The sequence below is a fragment of the Cyanistes caeruleus genome, chromosome 9 (assembly GCF_971803275.1).
Source record: "Cyanistes caeruleus chromosome 9, bCyaCae1.hap1.1, whole genome shotgun sequence".
Classification (NCBI taxonomy): domain Eukaryota; kingdom Metazoa; phylum Chordata; class Aves; order Passeriformes; family Paridae; genus Cyanistes; species Cyanistes caeruleus.
Genome location: NC_141709.1, coordinates 3,346,645 through 3,364,954, shown reverse-complemented (window position 1 = coordinate 3,364,954; position 18,310 = coordinate 3,346,645). Strand labels below are relative to the sequence as shown.

General features: G+C 57.1%; 1 protein-coding gene across 2 annotated transcripts; it reads left to right on the top strand.

Annotated features, from left to right (window-relative positions):
* Positions 1–4,754: 4,754 nt before the first annotated feature.
* LHX4 (LIM homeobox 4) lies at positions 4,755–17,023 on the top strand. 2 transcript variants are annotated; one of them, XM_086902253.1, is made up of 6 exons: positions 4,755–4,984; positions 10,870–11,041; positions 13,799–14,001; positions 14,147–14,301; positions 15,181–15,352; positions 15,443–17,023. In XM_086902253.1, the coding sequence occupies exons 1-6, from the start codon at positions 4,909–4,911 to the stop codon at positions 15,838–15,840; spliced, it is 1,176 nt and encodes a 391-aa protein (XP_086758379.1). In that variant the 5' UTR covers positions 4,755–4,908; the 3' UTR covers positions 15,841–17,023. The 2 variants fall into 2 exon arrangements, with proteins under 2 accessions (XP_086758379.1, XP_086758378.1); XM_086902252.1 differs by having other exon boundaries at positions 4,909–4,984; positions 15,181–15,840.
* The last annotated feature ends 1,287 nt before the right edge of the window (positions 17,024–18,310 follow it).

The window sequence follows — 18,310 nt, the reverse complement described above, 5'->3', positions numbered from 1 at the left end:
GACCAGGGCTTCCGTGGGTGTGGGCCCCCTGCGCCTGTCCCCGATTCTCTCTGCCCTTTTATCCTTGTTAGGAATCATTAAGGAAAATGGTTGTTTTCCAGAGCCAGGCCCGGGGCCATCTGCTCTCCCAGCGCTGTCTAAATCCCCCTGTAACAAATTCATTGGGATTACGCTGCCCTCCCCTAATCCTGGCCCATCCCCCCGCTTGGGGGATTTAAAAGGATTAGAGCCCGGCCGATAATAAACTTTATTAAGGGGGAGGGGGGGTGTCAATCCGATTTGGAGCCTTTTTCTTGATATCTTCACTTTGCCCAGGTGGGAGGCGAGCGCCGGGCGGGATGGGGAGGAGGGTGCCCAGCTCTGCTGCTGCTCTGGCTCCTCCAGCCCTTCCTCCCTTACCTGCCCGTGAAATAAATTGTCTCTCTCCATCTTTCCTTTAATGTTTGTGCGTGGTCTCGCTTCTAGGCGTTGTGGGGCTGGCACCCCCGTCCCTCTCGGCCCTGGCCGTGTCCCGTAAGCCGGCGCTCAGCAGCCTCGTCCCAGCCCAGAGCGGGGCTGGGTCCCCCGAGCCCGGGGCCGGCCCTGCCCATCTCCGGGTGATGGATGGGGAAGGTCTCATCGCTGCAGCCCTGCCGCCTCCTTCTCCTTGATTTCCCTGGGGGATTCACCCCCAGCATCAATAACCCCGCCCCGTGCACCCCCTTCCTTCCCCGCCAGCTGCTCCCCTGTGTGGGACCGAGGGATTGCGATGTGGGGCTGCCCGCCACCACCTCAGCCCCAAAATATCTCGGTGGGGTGGGCAGGGGGTGCAGCAGGTGGAGGGAGAGGGGGATTAGGGCCGGGCAGGTGGGCGCTGCCGGAAGGGGGTTAGCGGGATGCCCAGATTAGCGTCCTTGACAGGCCCGCAGCCTAAAGCTGCTGTGCACCCAGGAAAAAGAGAGTCTAGTAAATGGACTTTCCGTAATCCTGTTTGGTGCAGTCCCAATCCTCCCGGCCCCGGCTCTGCCGGCCTGTGGCACCGGGGTGTCCCCCTCCAGCAGCTGGGGAGCCCCAGTGCAGGCACAAAGGGGCTGCTGCAGGGCTCGGAGTGTCCCCATCATTGTGTCCCCCTCTCGGGATGTCTTGGGGACAGGTCCCCCCTCAGCCTTGCACTGCGGGAGCATCAAACAGGTGGGACAGGCTGTCCTGGGGTCCCAGCCCGAGCCCCCGAGGTGCCCTCCCTGATGGGGTCACCCCTTGCCGGCACTGCCAGGAGCCCGGGGGTCCCTGGGGCTAATTACCCAAATGGCCTCAGGCTGGCGCGAGGCCGCCGCTATTCCCTAATACAATTTACCCTCAAGTGCAATTTAATTTTCCGCGAGGCCGGTGGCCAGCCCCCCGCACACCCAGCCACCTTCCCACCCCTTCAGCTTCTCGCTCCTTCCAGCCTTGCCCCTCTTCCCTTTCCCTCCTCGGCACAGGGAAGAACATTTCTCCTCCGGCATCCCCTTTCCACCCGCGCTCCGGCCATAAAATCACCGGGGGTTCGCTGAGCGCCGATTAATTTTCGATTACGATTAGCAACGCCCCTGCCTGCGAGGGGAGAGGCTTTCCCTGGCTGCTGGTGAGTACCCGGCTCTCGATGTGCTTGTCCTCACTCCAGGCCGGTCCTGGCAATAGGGATGTCAGTGGGAGGGGGAAATTATTGGGATAATTCAGAGGTGGGAGCGGGGGGGGCTCAGGGTGCTGCCCAGAGGGGAGGTGGCTCCATGCCAAAGGGTGGCTGTGGCAGCTTTGGACGTGCAAGGGCGTCCCCACCTCGGTCTGGGGGAGCTGCTTTTGTCACACGAGGGGACTCTGGGAGCTGGGCTGACACCTGGCAAACTCGCTGCACGAGTGGCACAAAGCCTCAGCTCCCTGGCACCTCCAAACCCGTTCGGGGTTTGCTGACTGGGACAGAGCTGCACTCGCAGCCCCCTGACCTGAGTCAGGAGTGGGTTTTCCTTAAATTTCCTTATATTCCTTTACATTCCCCCCAATTCTGCCTTGAAACCCCCTTATTGCACCAGGGGACAATGCACTGATGTCCCCCTCGGTGACACAGTGTCCAAGCCAACCCTAATTCCAGTGTGCTCCAGGCTGGGCCACACAAGGGGAGGCTGGGTCTGTATCTTGTCACTGGTTCTGGGATTTACCTGCATTTTATTAATGATTAATAGCAGGGAAGGTGTGGGAGCACCATCCCTGCTCGTCTGTGGGTTTTGCATCATCGCCTGGTGCTGCTCATGTCTTCCTCTGGCTGCAGGGCCAGAGGGCTCCAGGCAATGCCAAGGAAGGAGCAGGGCATCTGCACGGGGACAGAGCCCCCCAAAAGTGCCCCAGAAATGCAACCTGATGAAAATCGACATTCACCCTTCTGCAGGCTGCTCACCATCGAGCCTTAGCTCTGGTTTAGCTCCGGGAGGAGGAGAAAGGCTGGAGGGGGGCATTTCACACCCACCACACATAACCCCCCCTCTCTGGGCGCCAGCAGGACCCAGCAGCATTTTGGGTGGCACAGAGAGGATTTGCTGGGCAAGCACCTCATGCCCATCTCAAGCACCCTCTCCTTCCTGTGAGATGGGAAAAACAAACTCAAAAGAGACTCAAAGAGCCCAAAGTGATCAAAAAAATCCCTAAAGAGACCAAAAGACCCCCACCAGCACAAGGAACAGATGGACAGCAGGAAGGATGGAGGGGAACAAAGCAATGCTACCAGGAGAGGAAACCCAGGAGGGCTCTACTGGGAAGATGTGTGAGCGAGCACGGGGAAGATGCTGCTGGGGTGTTGTTTTTTTTTTGGATGGTGGCAGCCCCCCAACCCCCTCCCTCCCCCCCTGACAGCATGATGCTTCCCCAAGGTGAAGGCTCGGTGCTGTGTGGCTCCCTTTGCCCACTCACCACTTCCATGAGTGATCCAGGGCAGGGCAGAGGGGGCTGGATCAATCTGGCAAAGCAGAAAAATGAATGAAAATTGAATTCCCCGAGGAGAAGGGGGTGGGGGGAGCTGTTATCCCGGCTGAGAGATAAATCAGAGCGTGCCAGAGAGCTGGGAGACCGCGGTGACTCCCAGCAGCGGTGGAATAATTAGGGAAATAGGTTGGAAATGCAGAGCAGCAGAAAAGGCAGGCGATGGGGCAGTGTCCGTCTGTCCTTCTGTCCGTCTGTCCGCGATTACGGCTAAACTTCTGCCGTAAATCTGCTTTAGGGACCTGCCTTTCTGCGTGTTGGGAGCCACGCTCTGGCTGCCTGGGGGGACACGGTGGCCCCCTCCCCAAGGGGCTGCGGAGCGCAGGTGGCCGGGGCCGGCGGGGGTCTGGCGGTGCTTAATGCACTTAATGCGTGATTTAGGGGATGGGACGGGATGGGAGGGGTTGGGGTTCACCTCCCTGCGCTGGGAGGCAGATTTTGGCGTTCGGTGAACTGCAGGGTTGAGCTCGCTCCTGTGATGAGTGCACACCAGTCTCTCTATACAGAGCTGCGGTATGAAGGGGACTGGGATTTGCTCATAAAAACGAAGCTTCGAGGGGTCAAACCCCAGCATCTCATAGAAAAATTCCAATTTTTTCCCAAGGAACCGTCAGGCTTAATACATTTCTTAGGTTTTATTGCTTTTATCTTGAAACAGTTTTTTCCCAGTTGCTGGCTTGTCCCACCCGCACATTTCCTGACGAGGCAGGGTTTCAGCTTTTTTTTTCAGGTGGGAAAATCCTCTTCCTAAGAGTGTGGAAACGAAGGCTTGGGATGGGCACACCTGAGCTGAGGGTGGCCGTGCTCTTGGCCGGGTGAGCATCCTCCCTCACTTGCCAGAAGCTGCCGTGTGCCCCGGGGGCCTCACCCTGCTCTCTTAGCCGAGCGGGGCGGCCCGGCACATCGGGGCTGTTTGGCACCGCTGTCCCCGAGCTGGTGACACGATGGGCATCGGGAAGGGCGATGCTCGGGGCATCCCCTCTAACTTCAGCTCCATTTCTGGGAGTTTCCTTGCTCAGCCCTTGGCTGCCAGGCGCCGCCACGAGTTTCCCTGAGTTGTCCCAGGGTTTTCCCTCAGCAGAGCCTCACGGGGATTCTCATGGAAGCCGCAGCCACTCCGAGCCCTTTCCCCCGTGACTTTGGCACCGCCAGCCTTGTGCCGGGTGTCGGGCTGGGCACGCTGCAGCACTGCCGAGTTGGGCTGGCTCTTTGCATGCCCAGGTGCGTCCCTGGGGAGGCAGCACTGGGATGGGCCCCAGGGATGTGTTACAGCGCCCTGTGGAAGCGGGGTGCCAGCTGGGCAATAACTCATCCCGGCGCGGGATGCGCCGGTGTCCGCCGGAGCCGGGGCAGTGTCCCTTGGCTAAGCCTCCATTCCATTCTATTCCATTCTGTTCCATTCTATTCCATTCTATTCCATTCTATTCCATTCCCGCCCCATGCGGGGACTCTCCAACGCCTTCCATGGAGCGGGAGAAGGTCCTTGAGCCCCGAGAGCGGAGCCCACCCGCGGCCTTGGGCTCGTCCCTCTCTGTCCCCAAAGGCACCGCCGGCCACAGCCCGGCCCCGGCCCCGCCCCTTCCCCGCAGGCCCCGCCCCCGCCGCGCAAGCCCCGCCTTCCCCGGACAGGCCCCGCCCCCGGCGGCGCGGAGCGGGCGCTGATTGGCTGCGGGGGGCCCGTCCCGCCCCCGCCCCCCTGCGGGCGGTGACGTCAGGCGCGCTCCCCGCAGGGGAATGAATGGGAGGCGGGCGGCACCGGCGGGCACCGGCACCGGGACACGGCACCGGGACACGGCACCGGGACACGGCACCGGGACACGGCACCGGGACACGGCAGCTCCCGCCGCCGGGCTCCGCCGGCCCGGCCCGCCGCTCTCCCGCCCCTCTTCTCTCCCCTCCGCCGCCCCCCGGGCCAATAAAATGATGCAAAGCTCCGCGCTCGCTGCCGAAGGGGCTGTCAAGGGGCTTCCCGAGATCCTCGGTGTGCCGGTGCAACGTAAGGACGCTTTTCTCTTCTCCTTCCTTCGCTCCGTGCCGCAAAGGCGGCCCCGGGCCGGCGGGGCAGCGCCCTGCGGGCGGGCAGGTGCCTCCGCTCCCGGTCGCTCCCGGTTCTGCACTTTCCGTTCATTTTCCCCAGTGTGTGGCTCCGTTCACGGACGTGGAGATGCGGAGGGTGCGGGAGGGAGAGCGGTGGCCCGGGGCGGGCGGGCAGCGGAGCGATGCGGGCCCGGCCCCGACGGGGAGGACGGCGCGGCTCCGGCTGTGTGTGAATGTGAGTGAGTGTGTGAGTGTGAGTGTGAGTGAGTGTGTGAGTGTGAGTGTTTGAGTGTGAGTGTGTGAGTCCACGGCCACGGCACCCCCGCGCATCCCCGGCCCGCTTATATCGTTTATCGCGACAGGCGGCGGAACGGCGGCGGTGGGAAGGGACCCGGGGCGGTGGTACCGGGGCTGGCGAGCCCGGCTGGGCCCCCGGAGCGATTCCGCATCAGCGTCTATCCAAAAATCCCCCGCGCGTCTCTATGGGCGCGTACCTGCCCTGCAGCTACAGGTAGCGCGTCCGTGGGGGTGCGCACAGACGCGGCTTGGGGGGCGCACCCCCGGCTGGACGGTGCACCCCAAGGGGGGACGGTGCACCCCAAGGGGGGACGGTGCACCCCAAGGGGGGACGGTGCACCCCAAGGGGGGACGGTGCACCCCAAGGGGGAGCGGTGCACCCCAAGGGGGGATGCTGGACCCCAGTGAGCCCCAGGGACAGTCAGCCCCGTTCCTATAGTGCCGAGCCCCAGGCGGGGGCGCATCCCGTGGGCACTGTGGATGGTTCCTATGGATGGTGGGGGTCGGCCGTGCCCCAGCGCGCCCCCGGCCCGGTGCGCCCGGAGCCTGCGCGGGGGGGGCTCCGCGGGCGGCCACCTGCGAGGGCATTGCTGCTGTTGTTGTTAGCATTATTGTTCTTTTTACTATTATTATTTCTCCCCGTTTGCAAACGGTTCCAGGGACCCGGGAACGGGGGGACCCCACCGGGGCCAAGAGGGCGATGCTCGCCCCCCCCCCCAAACAGCGGCGCCGAGAAAGTTGAGGGGAGGGACCTCGGGCGGTGGCGGAGGAGGGGCGAGACGGGCCCGGACCGCGGGACAGGGTCCGGCCGCACTTCGGGGGACACGGGGGGACACGGGGGTGTCGGCTCCGGGACACGTTCCCCCACCTGTGGCCGCTGCCCCGCGGAGCCCCCGCTCCGCTCCCGCACGGGGCCCCGGCCCCACCAGCGGCTGGAATTCGTTTCCGTGGGGTTTTCGGTGGTGCCTCTTCCCGCGGCTCTTCGGGGGACCCCGTTATCCCCCGTTATCCCCCGTTTCGGTCCCTTTGCCGAGCTGCTGGGGGAGGCAGGCGGGTCCCTTGAAGCAATTTCACCGCAGCAGAGGGGAGGAAAATCCCGGTCGGGAGCATAGAGCCGGTGCAGGGACAGGGATGGGGACACGCAGGGTCTGTCCCACCACCGTATCCCGAGTCACGCCGCCGGTTCAGGGTCGCTGGGTCACTTCTGTGGCCTCGGAATCCCTTGATTAAGGAAAAAAAATGAGGTGCCTAAACCACCGTGGAGCAACATTGCCCCAGAACAGCTCCCTGCTCTGAGAGGGGCCACCAAACTGCCTTGGTCATGACAATGTCATTCCTGTACTGACTGATGGATATCAAGAATTAGCAGGAAAGAATCCAACAAGAAATAATTTTATTATTATTATTATTATTATTATTATTATTATTATTATTATTATTATTATTATTACTATCATCATCATCATTATCATTATTGCTATTTGTATATCTATGAATTCTATTATTATTAATAATAATAATTATTATTATAGTTATTTATGCGCAAAAATTGGCAGAAAGAAAAATAGATGAGGCTGGGCTGCTGAAAACCATCCTTCTGTGGTTTTCCCGCTGCCCCAGCCCGAGCCCTGCCAGCCCTAAGCCACCTGCTTTCACGTCGTGACAAATTTGGGACCTGATCGTGCCTCAGTGACACAGAACACAGCCCCCTCCGAGCCAAAGGAAATTGGGCAGGGAACCCCTTCCCAAGAGCCAGCCAGGGTCTCCCCCCATCACCCAGCAGCACCTCGATATTTCATCGTGTGTGAGAGGAAAATCCGTGACATTTCAATTTTTAATCACTATTAAATCACAGTTTTTCCTCTCTCTTTAGCCATCAGCCTCCCTATTTTAGCAGAAGCTTTTCCAGCATCTTTTTTTCCTGCAGGATTTTGGGGAGCCGAGCTACCTCTCCCCCCACCCCCGCCACAGACCTTGCTCAGCCTTGCAGACGGGATGGTTAAAAATAAAATCCCGAATATTATTTATGAATATTGTTTTGCAAATCTCACCGAAGTCAAAACTTGTGCCAAAGCCTGCGGGAACAGTGCCCGTGTGCCGGCAGGCTCTGGCCAAGGGGCTGGAGAGGGGGGAGTGATTAATCGCCGCCGAGAAAGTCGTTTGCCCGCAGCAGAGAAATGAATTGCAAGGTTTTTTTTTGCATGTGAAGGAATGAGGTTTCCTCCCCGCAGAAAGACTTTTGAAGGAAGCCCAGCACTGATGCTTTGCTCGGGTTCGATGCAGGCTCCGGTACCGGCGGACCGGGGCCGCCTTTGTGATCCCCTTTTCCCCCCCGCATTCCCGGGCTCCCATTCCTCAGCATCCATCCCTTCCCCCCCAAAAAAGCAGAATACAGCCCCAGCATCCATCCCTTCCCCCCAAAAAAGCAGAATACAGCCCCAGCATCCATCCCTTTCCCCCAAAAAAGCAGAATACAGCCCCAGCATCCATCCCTTCCCCCCAAAAAAGCAGAATACAGCCCCGGTATCCATCCCTTCCCCCCCAAAATAACTGAACACAGCCCCAGCATCCATCCCTTCCATCCCTTCCATCCCTTCCATCCCTTCCCCCCCAAAAAGCAGAACGCAGCCCCAAAGCCGGGGGTGTTTCGGAGCTCATCCCCCGGCGCTGCCCCCTCTCTCTTTCAGAGGGGGTTTTGCTGTCTCAGGGATAACCGAGTTTGTTTCGTTTCGATCGTTCTTTCTTTAATTTTTCCCGTCGGGGAGAGAGGCGGGGGACTGGGGAGATGGACCCGCCGCTAATAAATCACGGTGCTCAGGCCAGAGCCCCCGGGCGTGGGAGGGGAGCCGGGGGATTGCGGATCTACCCACGGCCTTTAATGGGATCGGGCCAAATCCCGCCCGGGAGGCTGCCGGGGATGCACATGTGCCGTCCCCTCCCGGGAACGTGGCCCCGGGACAGGGGGGGACACCCCAAAACTTCTCTCCCGAGGTTTGCACCGAGGCCGCTGCACCGCCGGGTGGTCCCCGGGTGGAGAGGGGGGACCCCGCTGCTGTGTCCCCCCCACCCCCCAAAACATCCTCTGCTCAGAGCCAGGAGGGCAAAGACAGAGAGGGAGCAGCTCGTTCCTCGTGTACCAATTGTCCCCATTAACTTTATTCCCGCTCTATAAAATAATTCAGTTCGAACGAGTGCAATAAATGCGAGGCACGGAAGGAGCTGCCGGCGTGGCAAAGCACAAAGCGGGGTGCAGGGCTTGAATTTTAGATGTTTTCTCTCTGCAAACCACAGAGACATCTCCTGGTTTCCCTGGCAGTTCCCCTTTTTGTTATTATTGTTATTATTGTTAATTATTGTTATCCCTGGGTGTGCACAGAGGCATCATTGCACCCACAGGCGCCTGTGCGTGGGGTTGGTACCGCGCATCTACAGCGAATTTTGAAGGAAAACCGGTCTCTTCTTTTTTAAAAAATACATTTTTTCTTTAGAAATTTGAAGGGAGATGTTGTATTCTCGGCTGCAGATATTTACTTGTTGAAATTGAGCTGCGTCGCTGCTTTTTTGGAAAGGACAAGCTCTTTGTTGGCTTGTGGGAGTGAAGGATGGGTGCATGGAAATCCACACGTGTTTACATAAATAACCATTTAGACACAAAACCTGGTTCCTGAAGGTGCAGGAGAAGGATTTCCCGGTGCTCTCAAACCAAATTTAACAAATCCAGCATGGAAAACGTGGCTGGTGCCGACCTGCAGCAGCTGGAGGGAAGGGAACGAAGCGTCCAGATGTTCCCAAAACAAGAAGGGAAAGAGGGACCTCTGGAAGCCGTAGAATTATTATTATTATTATTATTAATTATTTTTAATTTCTCGCGTGGTTAATGCTGCAGAGGCTCGAATGGCAGCGATAGCTGTGGTGTGAGGGTTTGTAATGGATGGAATCAGCTGCCTTCACGTGGGGCTCGTGGCAGGACCCCAAAGGATTTTGGAATAATGGTGTTTGAGGCTGTAACAATATGAGATTTTCCTGTGATCTTTTCCTCCTTCCCCCCACTCCTCCCCCCCTTTATTTCCTTCTTTGCCCGCTCGTTCCTCTTCCCCCCGCCTTTCTTTTCTATTCCCCCTCTTTTTCTTCCTTTCCTTCCTCTTTCCTTCCCTTTCTCTTTCTCTCCTTTTCCCCTTTCCCTTTTTTTCTCTTTCCTTCCCTTGTACCATTCCTTTCCTCTCTCACGATTTTTGTTTCTCCTCTTTTTGCTATTTTTTTTGTTTGTTTCTGCTTTATTTTCTCCTTTTTCCCGTTTCCTTTTTGAATCTTTCCTTCCTTTCCCTTTTTAAAAAATATTTTTACTTCTTGTGGTTTTTTTTCGGTCTTAAATATTTTTTCTTTTAAAAAATCTTCCCCCTTTTTTGTTTTCCTCATTTTTTTATCTATTTAGTTTTTCCTTTTTAATATTTTCGCATTCTGTACCTTCCTTTCTTTTTTAAAGTATATTTTTTATTTTTAAATGATTTTCCTTTTTCTTAATCTTTTTCCGTTTTCATATTTTTTTATTTTTTCTATTTTTTCTTTTTAAAAATCTTGCTTCCTTTTAAAATTCACTTCTCCCTCTCTTTTTTGGTTGCTATTTTATTTATATTTTTTCTTTTTAAAAATCTTGCTTCCTTTTAAAATCCCTTCCCTTTTTTTGCTGCTTTTTTATTTATATTATTTTTTTCTTTTTTAAAATCTTGCTTCCTTTTAAAATTCCCTTCCCCCCCTTTTTTTTTGCTGCTTTTTTTATTTATATTTTTTTCTTTTTAAAAATCTAACTCCATTTTAAAATTTCCTTTCCCGCCCCTTTTTTCCCCTGCTTTTTTATTTATATTTTTTCTTTTTTAAATCTAACTCCCTTTTAAAATCCCTTCCCTTTTTTTTTGCTGTTTTTTATTTATATTTTTTCTTTTTAAAAATCTTGCTCCCTTTTAAAATCCCTTCCCTTTTTTTTGCTGTTTTTTATTTATATTTTTTCTTTTTAAAAATCTTGCTTTCTTTTAAAATCCCTTCCCCTTTTTTTGCTGCTTTTTTATTTATATTTTTTCTTTTTAAAAATCTTGCTCCCTTTTAAAATCCCTTCCCCTTTTTTTGCTGCTTTTTTATTTATATTTTTTCTTTTTAAAAATCTAGCTCCTTTAAAAATTCCTCTTTTTTTCCGCTTTTTTTTTTTTTTTTTTTTTTTTTTAAGTGGTTTTTTTTTTTTTCTTTTTTAAACCTTTTCCATTTCTTTTTTTTCCCCCCTCCCAAATCCATCTCATTCCATCTGTGCGGGGCAACCCCTGCTCGGTGCTTGTGCCATTCCAGTGGCAGAGAGCAGGATGCCTTGAAAAAAGGGATGCAGGGAGGAAAACGTGTGCGTCAAATATTTGCAAAGGGAGATGCGCTGGAGCACCGAGGGGTTGAGAAGTGACATCTCCTCACCCCAAAAACCCCCAGAAGGTGCCGGGACAGAGCTTTGGGAGCTCTCAGGGTGGTGTCGGTGGCTGACGCTGCTCTTCTCTCCATCCCCCCGAGCAGAGATCCCCCAGTGCGCCGGCTGTAACCAGCACATCCTGGACAAGTTCATCCTCAAGGTGCTGGACCGCCACTGGCACAGCTCCTGCCTCAAGTGCGCCGATTGCCAGATGCAGCTGGCCGATCGCTGCTTCTCCCGGGCCGGCAGCGTTTACTGCAAGGAGGATTTCTTCAAGTGAGTACCCCTGTCCGAAATCAGCACCTCCCTGCTCGCCCAGCAAGCGCACAGCCTGAATTTATGCGTCGTTTCTTCAGGATTCTTCCTGCAACTTGTTTGTTGTTGTGGAAATGAAGGGAATGTCGGTGCTTTGCAGCTGCTGCCGGCTGGATGATGGGAGCTGGGATTTAAGCACGGGGAAGCTCCAAATCTTCCCTGGTGCTGCTGTCCCTGCCCTGCGCTGCTGTTCGGGTCCCCGGGGATGACATCCTGCTCCGCTCGGAGCTAGAGGGCAGGAGAAACCCGTGCGAGGCTCTTCCTCCCGAGTGGCTCCCTCGCCTCCTCGGGATTTGCTGATGCTGTTTCTCTCCCTTCACCTTTTACCTTTTTTTTTTTTTTTTTTTTTTAATCTATCCTTTTTTTGCTCCCATTAGCGTGAAAACCTCGTTTGGTTGCCTTGGCAGCTGCCTCTGAGCTGTGCGATGCCCCAGCCTTGGCATTTCCCCGCTCCCATGAGACAGGACAGCCCGTTCCCCATTACAAAAATGGACTTTGCCTTTAGGATGCTCTGGGCCTTGGCTGCCGGTGAAATTTGGGAGTTTTCCCAAGGGATAGGGAAGGGTTTTTTTGCTGGGATTGAATTACAGTGAAGCAGAGGGGTTGGATCCTGGCCGGTGGGTGCCTGGATTCAGGACTCAGCGCTAAGGCAGCTGCTGCCCCTCGGGGACTAAAGCCACCTCCTCTTGCCATCATCTCCCCTCCGAGCCAGCCCCACGGGCTGTCCCCACCGGCCTAAAGCCACCAGGATCAGTCCCTAGACAGGACTGCCCCTGCCTTCCCATCCCCAGGCTCTCCCAGATCCTCACCAGGACCAAAGATGCAGCTTGGATTTCTCCTTCCCGGAGCCGGTCAAAGCGGCCACTCCAGCCTGGGTAATAACACTTCACTTCTGATATTTTCCAGCCTATTAATCTCCGAGTCATTTAAATAGTCGCCCAAAAGGTGCGGGTAATCAATGTTAATTGGAGTTGAAAGATCAGCGACTTTCTCAGATGAGGTCCTGCCTGGATTATTTGGTGCCAATCAATAGCAGCTCGGCGCTCGCACCTCACCTTTCCTTAACCGCTCATTGATCTCGGGGTAGGGAACCTGCAGGGGACGTGAGGATTTCAGCCCAACTTCAGAGGCACTTGCCGATGCAGGAGCTGCTTTGGAAAGGATCAGATCGATTTTGGATTTTTTTCTTTTTTTCTTTTTTTTTTTTCCTTCCCCCAAATTGCAGCTCTTGGTCTTCAGCTCTGTCCTGGGTCCTCTGTCCCCAGATGATGTGGAAACACCCCAGGGTTTCAGGACAGTTGTTAAAATGGCTTTTACAGCATTCTGGGAGAGGGGCTGGATGGGCAGTGGGCTGCAGAGAGGGCATCAGCTCAGCCTTGGGAGCAGAAAAGCATCCTCTGTCCCTCCTATCCCTCTCTCACGCTGCCTTTCTCCTTCCCTCCATTCCCACCCTGCCTGCATCCCCCCCTTTATCCTCCATTCCATCATTCCTCCCTCCTCCTCTCTTGTCCATCTCCTCTCCACCCCTCTCCCACTTCCTCCCTCCCCATCTGACTCCAGGAGGGCTGAGGTCTCCCCAGCAGATGTCCAGGGACTCTCCCTTTAGGATACAAGTCCAGAAAATGAGACAAACCGGGTTTTTCCTTCTCACTTTCCGCTTCCAAAACCCCGAAAATCGTGCTGGCACCACTCGTGCCCAGTGCCACCGCCCCTGGGTGACACCTGCGTGGCTCAGGGACAGTCAGAGACCCAGCTTTGGTGGCTGTGCCCTGGATTTCTGGAGGGGATGGGTAGCCACGAGGCTCGAGGCTGATTTTGCACGACTGGGGGATGTTCAGGCCTCAGGGGACAGTGAGAGGTGCCCGGAGTGGCTGCACTCCCTGGGCACTCCCCAGTGCCACTGCCTGTCCCTGCAGCCTTGGGGCAGGGGACCGGAGGGATTTGGGGGTTCCTTCACAGGAGATGGGGGCAGATTTATTCTGACAGCTTTGTCACCTGGGCTGCAGCAGCAGCAGGATGGCTCTGTGGGCTCTGGGGTGTTTGGGGCTGCTCTGGGGAGCAGGGGAGACCTCACAGAGCCCTGTGGTGCCAGTGGGAGGTGGGGACCTGCCCCAGGTCAGCCCCACAGCATCTGTTGCCCAAAGCAAAGTGGAATATCCACTTCCTTTTGACTTCTTGTGGCACACGTCACCCTTGTGCCATTGATCCAGTGAATTCTCTTCTTGCACACTTCCTGCACCATTCTTGCACACTTCTTTTCCCACTCTTAACCCTTGCCTTGCTGCCACGCTTCTCTCACGTCCCTTGCACGCTCCCTGCAGCCGTGCTGGTGGCTTTGCTGGTGCCCCACACCCCTGTCAGGCCGTCCTTATGGTGTAAGAGCCCCATCATTCTGCATTAATCTGGGATTCATCATGCCAGAGGGGCGGTGTAATTAATTTATTTGGTATTAATGTGGATGAAATATGTACTGTCCTTGCAGGGGAAAAAAAAATCAGGCAGCCTATAAGCATTAGTTAAAAGAATCATTAAAATCAAAACCTTCCTGGGCTCCATTAGGCCGGTCTCTCACTCTGAGGAAGATAAACCCCCGCCGTGTGAAGTGTCATGCATAATAAGGTTGATCGCTGGTTTAAACTCTGCCCTGTCTGCTGCTCCCCCATCCCGGCAAGCCTCACCTGCCCGCGGGGCTCAGCCTTCGCCCGCTTCTCCCCGCAGGCGTTTCGGGACCAAATGCACGGCGTGCCAGCAGGGCATCCCCCCGACCCAGGTGGTCCGCAAAGCCCAGGACTTCGTGTACCACCTGCACTGCTTCGCCTGCATCATCTGCAGCCGGCAGCTGGCCACGGGGGACGAGTTCTACCTGATGGAGGACGGGCGGCTGGTCTGCAAGGAGGACTACGAGACTGCCAAGCAGAACGGTAGGAGCCCCAAAAAGGCTGCGAGGGGCAGGGCGAGCTCGGGCTGCCCCCGTGGCTCCCTGCGGGAAGGGCGGCAGGTTTGGGGAGATATTCCCCGCTGGTTTGTGCTGCTGCTTGGGGCTGGTACCGCTTCCTTCGCTTGCAGATGATTCCGAGGCGGGGGCGAAGCGGCCCCGGACCACCATCACTGCCAAGCAGCTGGAAACGCTGAAGAACGCCTACAAAAACTCCCCCAAGCCCGCCCGGCACGTTCGGGAGCAGCTCTCCTCCGAGACGGGGCTTGACATGAGGGTCGTGCAGGTGAGGGTGCCCCTCTCCACCCTGCCCCAAGAGAAGGGACACACGGGAGCTGCTCTGGGCTGCCGGGGTTTAGGGGGGACTGGGGTTATTGGGGTGATGTGGGTGCCCGGAAGCTGGGCTGAGGGAATGATGGTGGGGCTGTGGGAGCAGGGGGGAAGGAGTGCTGGCATGAGGGTTTGCAGGGGTTTAGGGATGCCGGGCTGCATGGGGGTGTAGGTGTTGGCATAGCAGGATGGTGGTGTGCCAGGGTGCTGGCATGCTGGGATGTGGGGGTGCTGGGATGGACGTGGGGGTGCTGGGATGGACGTGGGGGTGCTGGGATGGATGTGGGGGTGATGGGATGGATGCAGGTGTGCTGGGATGGATGTGGGGGTGCTGGGATGGATGTGGGGGTGCTGGGATGGATGCGGGGGTGCTGGGATGGATGCAGGTGTGCTGGGATGGATGTGGGGGTGCTGGGATGGATGCGGGGGTGCTGGGATGGATGTGGGGGTGCTGGGATGGATGTGGGGGTGCTGGGATGGATGTGGGGGTGATGGGATGGATGCAGGGGTGCTGGGATGGATGTGGGGGTGCTGGGATGGATGTGGGGGTGATGGGATGGATGTGGGGGTGATGGGATGGATGCAGGGGTGCTGGGATGGATGTGGGGGTGATGGGATGGATGTGGGGGTGCTGGGATGGATGTGGGGGTGCTGGGATGGATGTGGGGGTGATGGGATGGATGTGGGGGTGATGGGATGGATGTAGGGGTGCTGGGATGGATGTGGGGGTGCCAGAATGCTGGAGCACAGGGTGTCATGGGCGCTGGGTTACAGGGGTGCTGCCAGGGTGGCGGGGGTGCCGTGGTGCCACCCGCGTCCCCATTGCCTGCTCCAGGTGTGGTTCCAGAACCGGCGGGCCAAGGAGAAGCGGCTGAAGAAGGACGCGGGGCGGCATCGCTGGGGGCAGTTCTACAAGAGCGTGAAGAGGAGCCGCGGGGGAGGGAAGCTGGAGAAGGAGAGCTCGGCCGAGGATTGCGGCATCAGCGACAGCGAGCTCAGCTTCCGCGGTGAGAGCGGGGCCCGAGCGGGGCCGGGGGGCCGCGGGGCTCCCCCCGCCGCTGACCCCCCGCCTCCGCTCTCCCTCCTGTCCCCGGCAGAAGAGCAGATCCTCTCCGAGCTCGGCCACAACACCAGGGTGTACGGCTCCGTGGGGGACGCGGCGGGCGGACAATTGCTGAACGGCGGCTTCTCCATGGAGGGCACGGGACAGACGTACCAGGACTTGCGGGACGGCAGCCCCTACGGCCTCCCGCAGTCGCCCTCCTCCATCTCGTCCCTGCCGGCCCATCCGCCCTTGCTCAGCGGGCTGGACTACGCCATGGACGGCAGCCTGGGGCTGGTGGCCCACGGGCCGCAGGGGGTGAGTCAGACGCTGCGGGCCATGGCCGGGGGGGGCCCCACCTCCGACATCTCCACGGGGAGCAGCGTCGGGTACCCAGACTTTCCCACCAGCCCGGGCTCCTGGCTGGACGACGTGGATCACCCCCCTTTCTAAGCGCTGCTCGCCCCCCGCCCCGGCCCCCCCGCGCTCCCCCCGGCCCGCAAGAGCAGCGCTGAGGGCGCCCGCCGGCCGCCGAGCTCTCCAGGATCCTCCCGAGGGAATTGGCCCTGGAGCGCTGCGGGGGTGGGGGGACAGCGGCCGTGCTGGGGTGGCTGTGCTCGGGCGGGGGGCACGGATGCCTTCGGGTGTAAGCACAAGAGAGGTGGCGGCGCACGGGGACCCCGGCGGGAGGGCAAGAAGGACAATCAGGGCTGGCAGAGTCCGGCCCGCACCCCCCCTGCCGAGCACCGCTGCTATTTTCAAGAGTTATTTTTCCATATGGTGTTGAAACGCAACTCGGCGCTGCCCGGAGGCTCCGCGGAAAGAGAAGTCTATATTGTAGAAGGGTTTATTTTGCCGGGAACACGTCCGGGGCAGGGCCATTGAGGGAGCTGCCTGCTCCTGGCCTAGTGGCCGTGATTTACCCCTGGGCACGCGGGAGCATCGCTGCTTTGTACCGTGGTCACTCGAGGGGAAGGAATGTTAAAAAAATCGCCTCCGGCCCGGGATGCCCGGGGCTGGCACCTGCGGGGCAGCCACGGGAGAGGTGGCTGAGAGCAGCCTTTGCTCTGAGGGAGATGCAAGAAAATCCCTCCCAAAGAGGGGAAAGGGAATTTCGTCAGCCGCAGAAGCACCCGCGGGGTGGGAAGGGGAGGCGATCGGGGCGTGAGATGCTCCTGGCACGGGTCCCCCTCCTGCTTTGGTGCCGCGGCTCTGATGGTACCGAAGGGTGAGTGCAGGCGGCCAGGAAGGATCGCGGTGGCTTTGGCACATCCCACAAGGCCCATGGGGTCTGCTCCTGGCCAGGCTCACTCAGCACTAGCCCTTGCTCAAAACCCACTTGCCCATCTCCCCCAGCACAGCCACACCCCTACCCTCAGACATTCAGCCCCATGGATGAGATCCAGCTCCACACTCTCTGCCCGGGGTGCCCAGCTCTGCCCCAGCCCCACAGGGAAGCCCTGGCTGTCCCTGCCATCCTCTCTGTCTCTGGGGTGATGCTGATCCTTCAGGGAGGGCTGGGGGTGGATCCAGTTAGTCAGCTCCTTCCAGAGGTGTGGAAGCTCCAGAAGCAGAGATAAAAAAAAAAAGAATAAAAATTAAAAAAAAAAAAAAAGCCACACGAGAAAGCACATCACTGGTCTGTCCTTGTCCTTCCTTGCCCCCCCTGCCCCCCAGCTGGGTGCCTTGGTGCTGCAGGAGCTGCCCCAGCTGCATCCATGTGCCTCCCCCCTCCCCAGCCTTGGGTGCTGCTTTGTGCCAAGCTGCTGGCCTTGCCGGTGCTGGTGGGGAGGGGGACGGGGGAGAGCTGTGCCTGCTGCTCTCCATCCCCCCTCGACAAGGCCAAACGCCTCCTCCCCTCGCTGTGTAAATTTTGTACAGTTCCAGAAAGTGAGAGTCTTGTTTCCTGGGGGAATAAAAAGGAAAACAAAATAAAACCCAACAAATAATAATAATAATAATAATGATAATAATAATAAATTTTAAAGAATTATTTATTGCCATGTCTCGGGGAGAAATGATCTCCCCAAATTGCCCCCGGATTCGGGCTTAGGGCGTTGCTTTTGTACCCTGCCTCTGGTGTGTTGGCATGAGATGTGTACAGTCACCCCCTCCGCTGCGAGGGAAAGCGATGGCAAATAAACTCGGGATGCTCTTTAGCAGCTGCTGTCTTTGAGATTTTCTTCCTCACTGGGAGGGCAGTGGGTCACCACTGGCTCTGGCACCGCTGGCTTTTTGGGGTCAGGATTCCCTGGATGGTGGAACTGCCATCCCTGGCTGATGGAACAAGTGCCACCGGTCGTGGTTCCCTGGCCTCCTGCTGGCACCCAGGGGTTTAGGGTGGGGATGTCTGTGGCTGGCACCCCGAGGTGGCACAGCTTTCCTGCCACCACGCAGGGACAGCCTGGCTGTGCCACCACAGGTGAGATGGAAGGGCCATGCCAGGCAGGAGAGGCGAGTCCAAGCCCCTCTGTGGGCACCGGTGTGTTGGCTTTCTGTATTTTAATCATTTTAACATTTAATGCTTCTCAATTAAAGTGATTTCCTGGAGTAGATGCCAAGCTTAGGGCGAATGCACATTAACCACTTTCTGTATCAGTAGTTAAAGGCACCGAGGGATTTAACAGCAATCCGCAAGGCTGCTGGGGAAAGGTTTGGCTGAATAAAGCAGATTATAAACAATAATATATGTCTTTCTCTCCTCCCGCCCCCCACCCCCGCTTTCTTTTTTATTTTGGAAAGGCTCCAACCTCACAAACAGACCTAAAGTGCTATAAACATCTCAGGGCTGAGCGCTCAGGCCCCAAATGTGCTCTCTGAAAGCACCGGCACCGCGGCTGCTGCTTTTCATCCCGGCTTTAACGGAGATCTTTTTATTACCCAGCGTGTCCATCAAGCCAGGCAGTGGCTGTGCATTACAGCC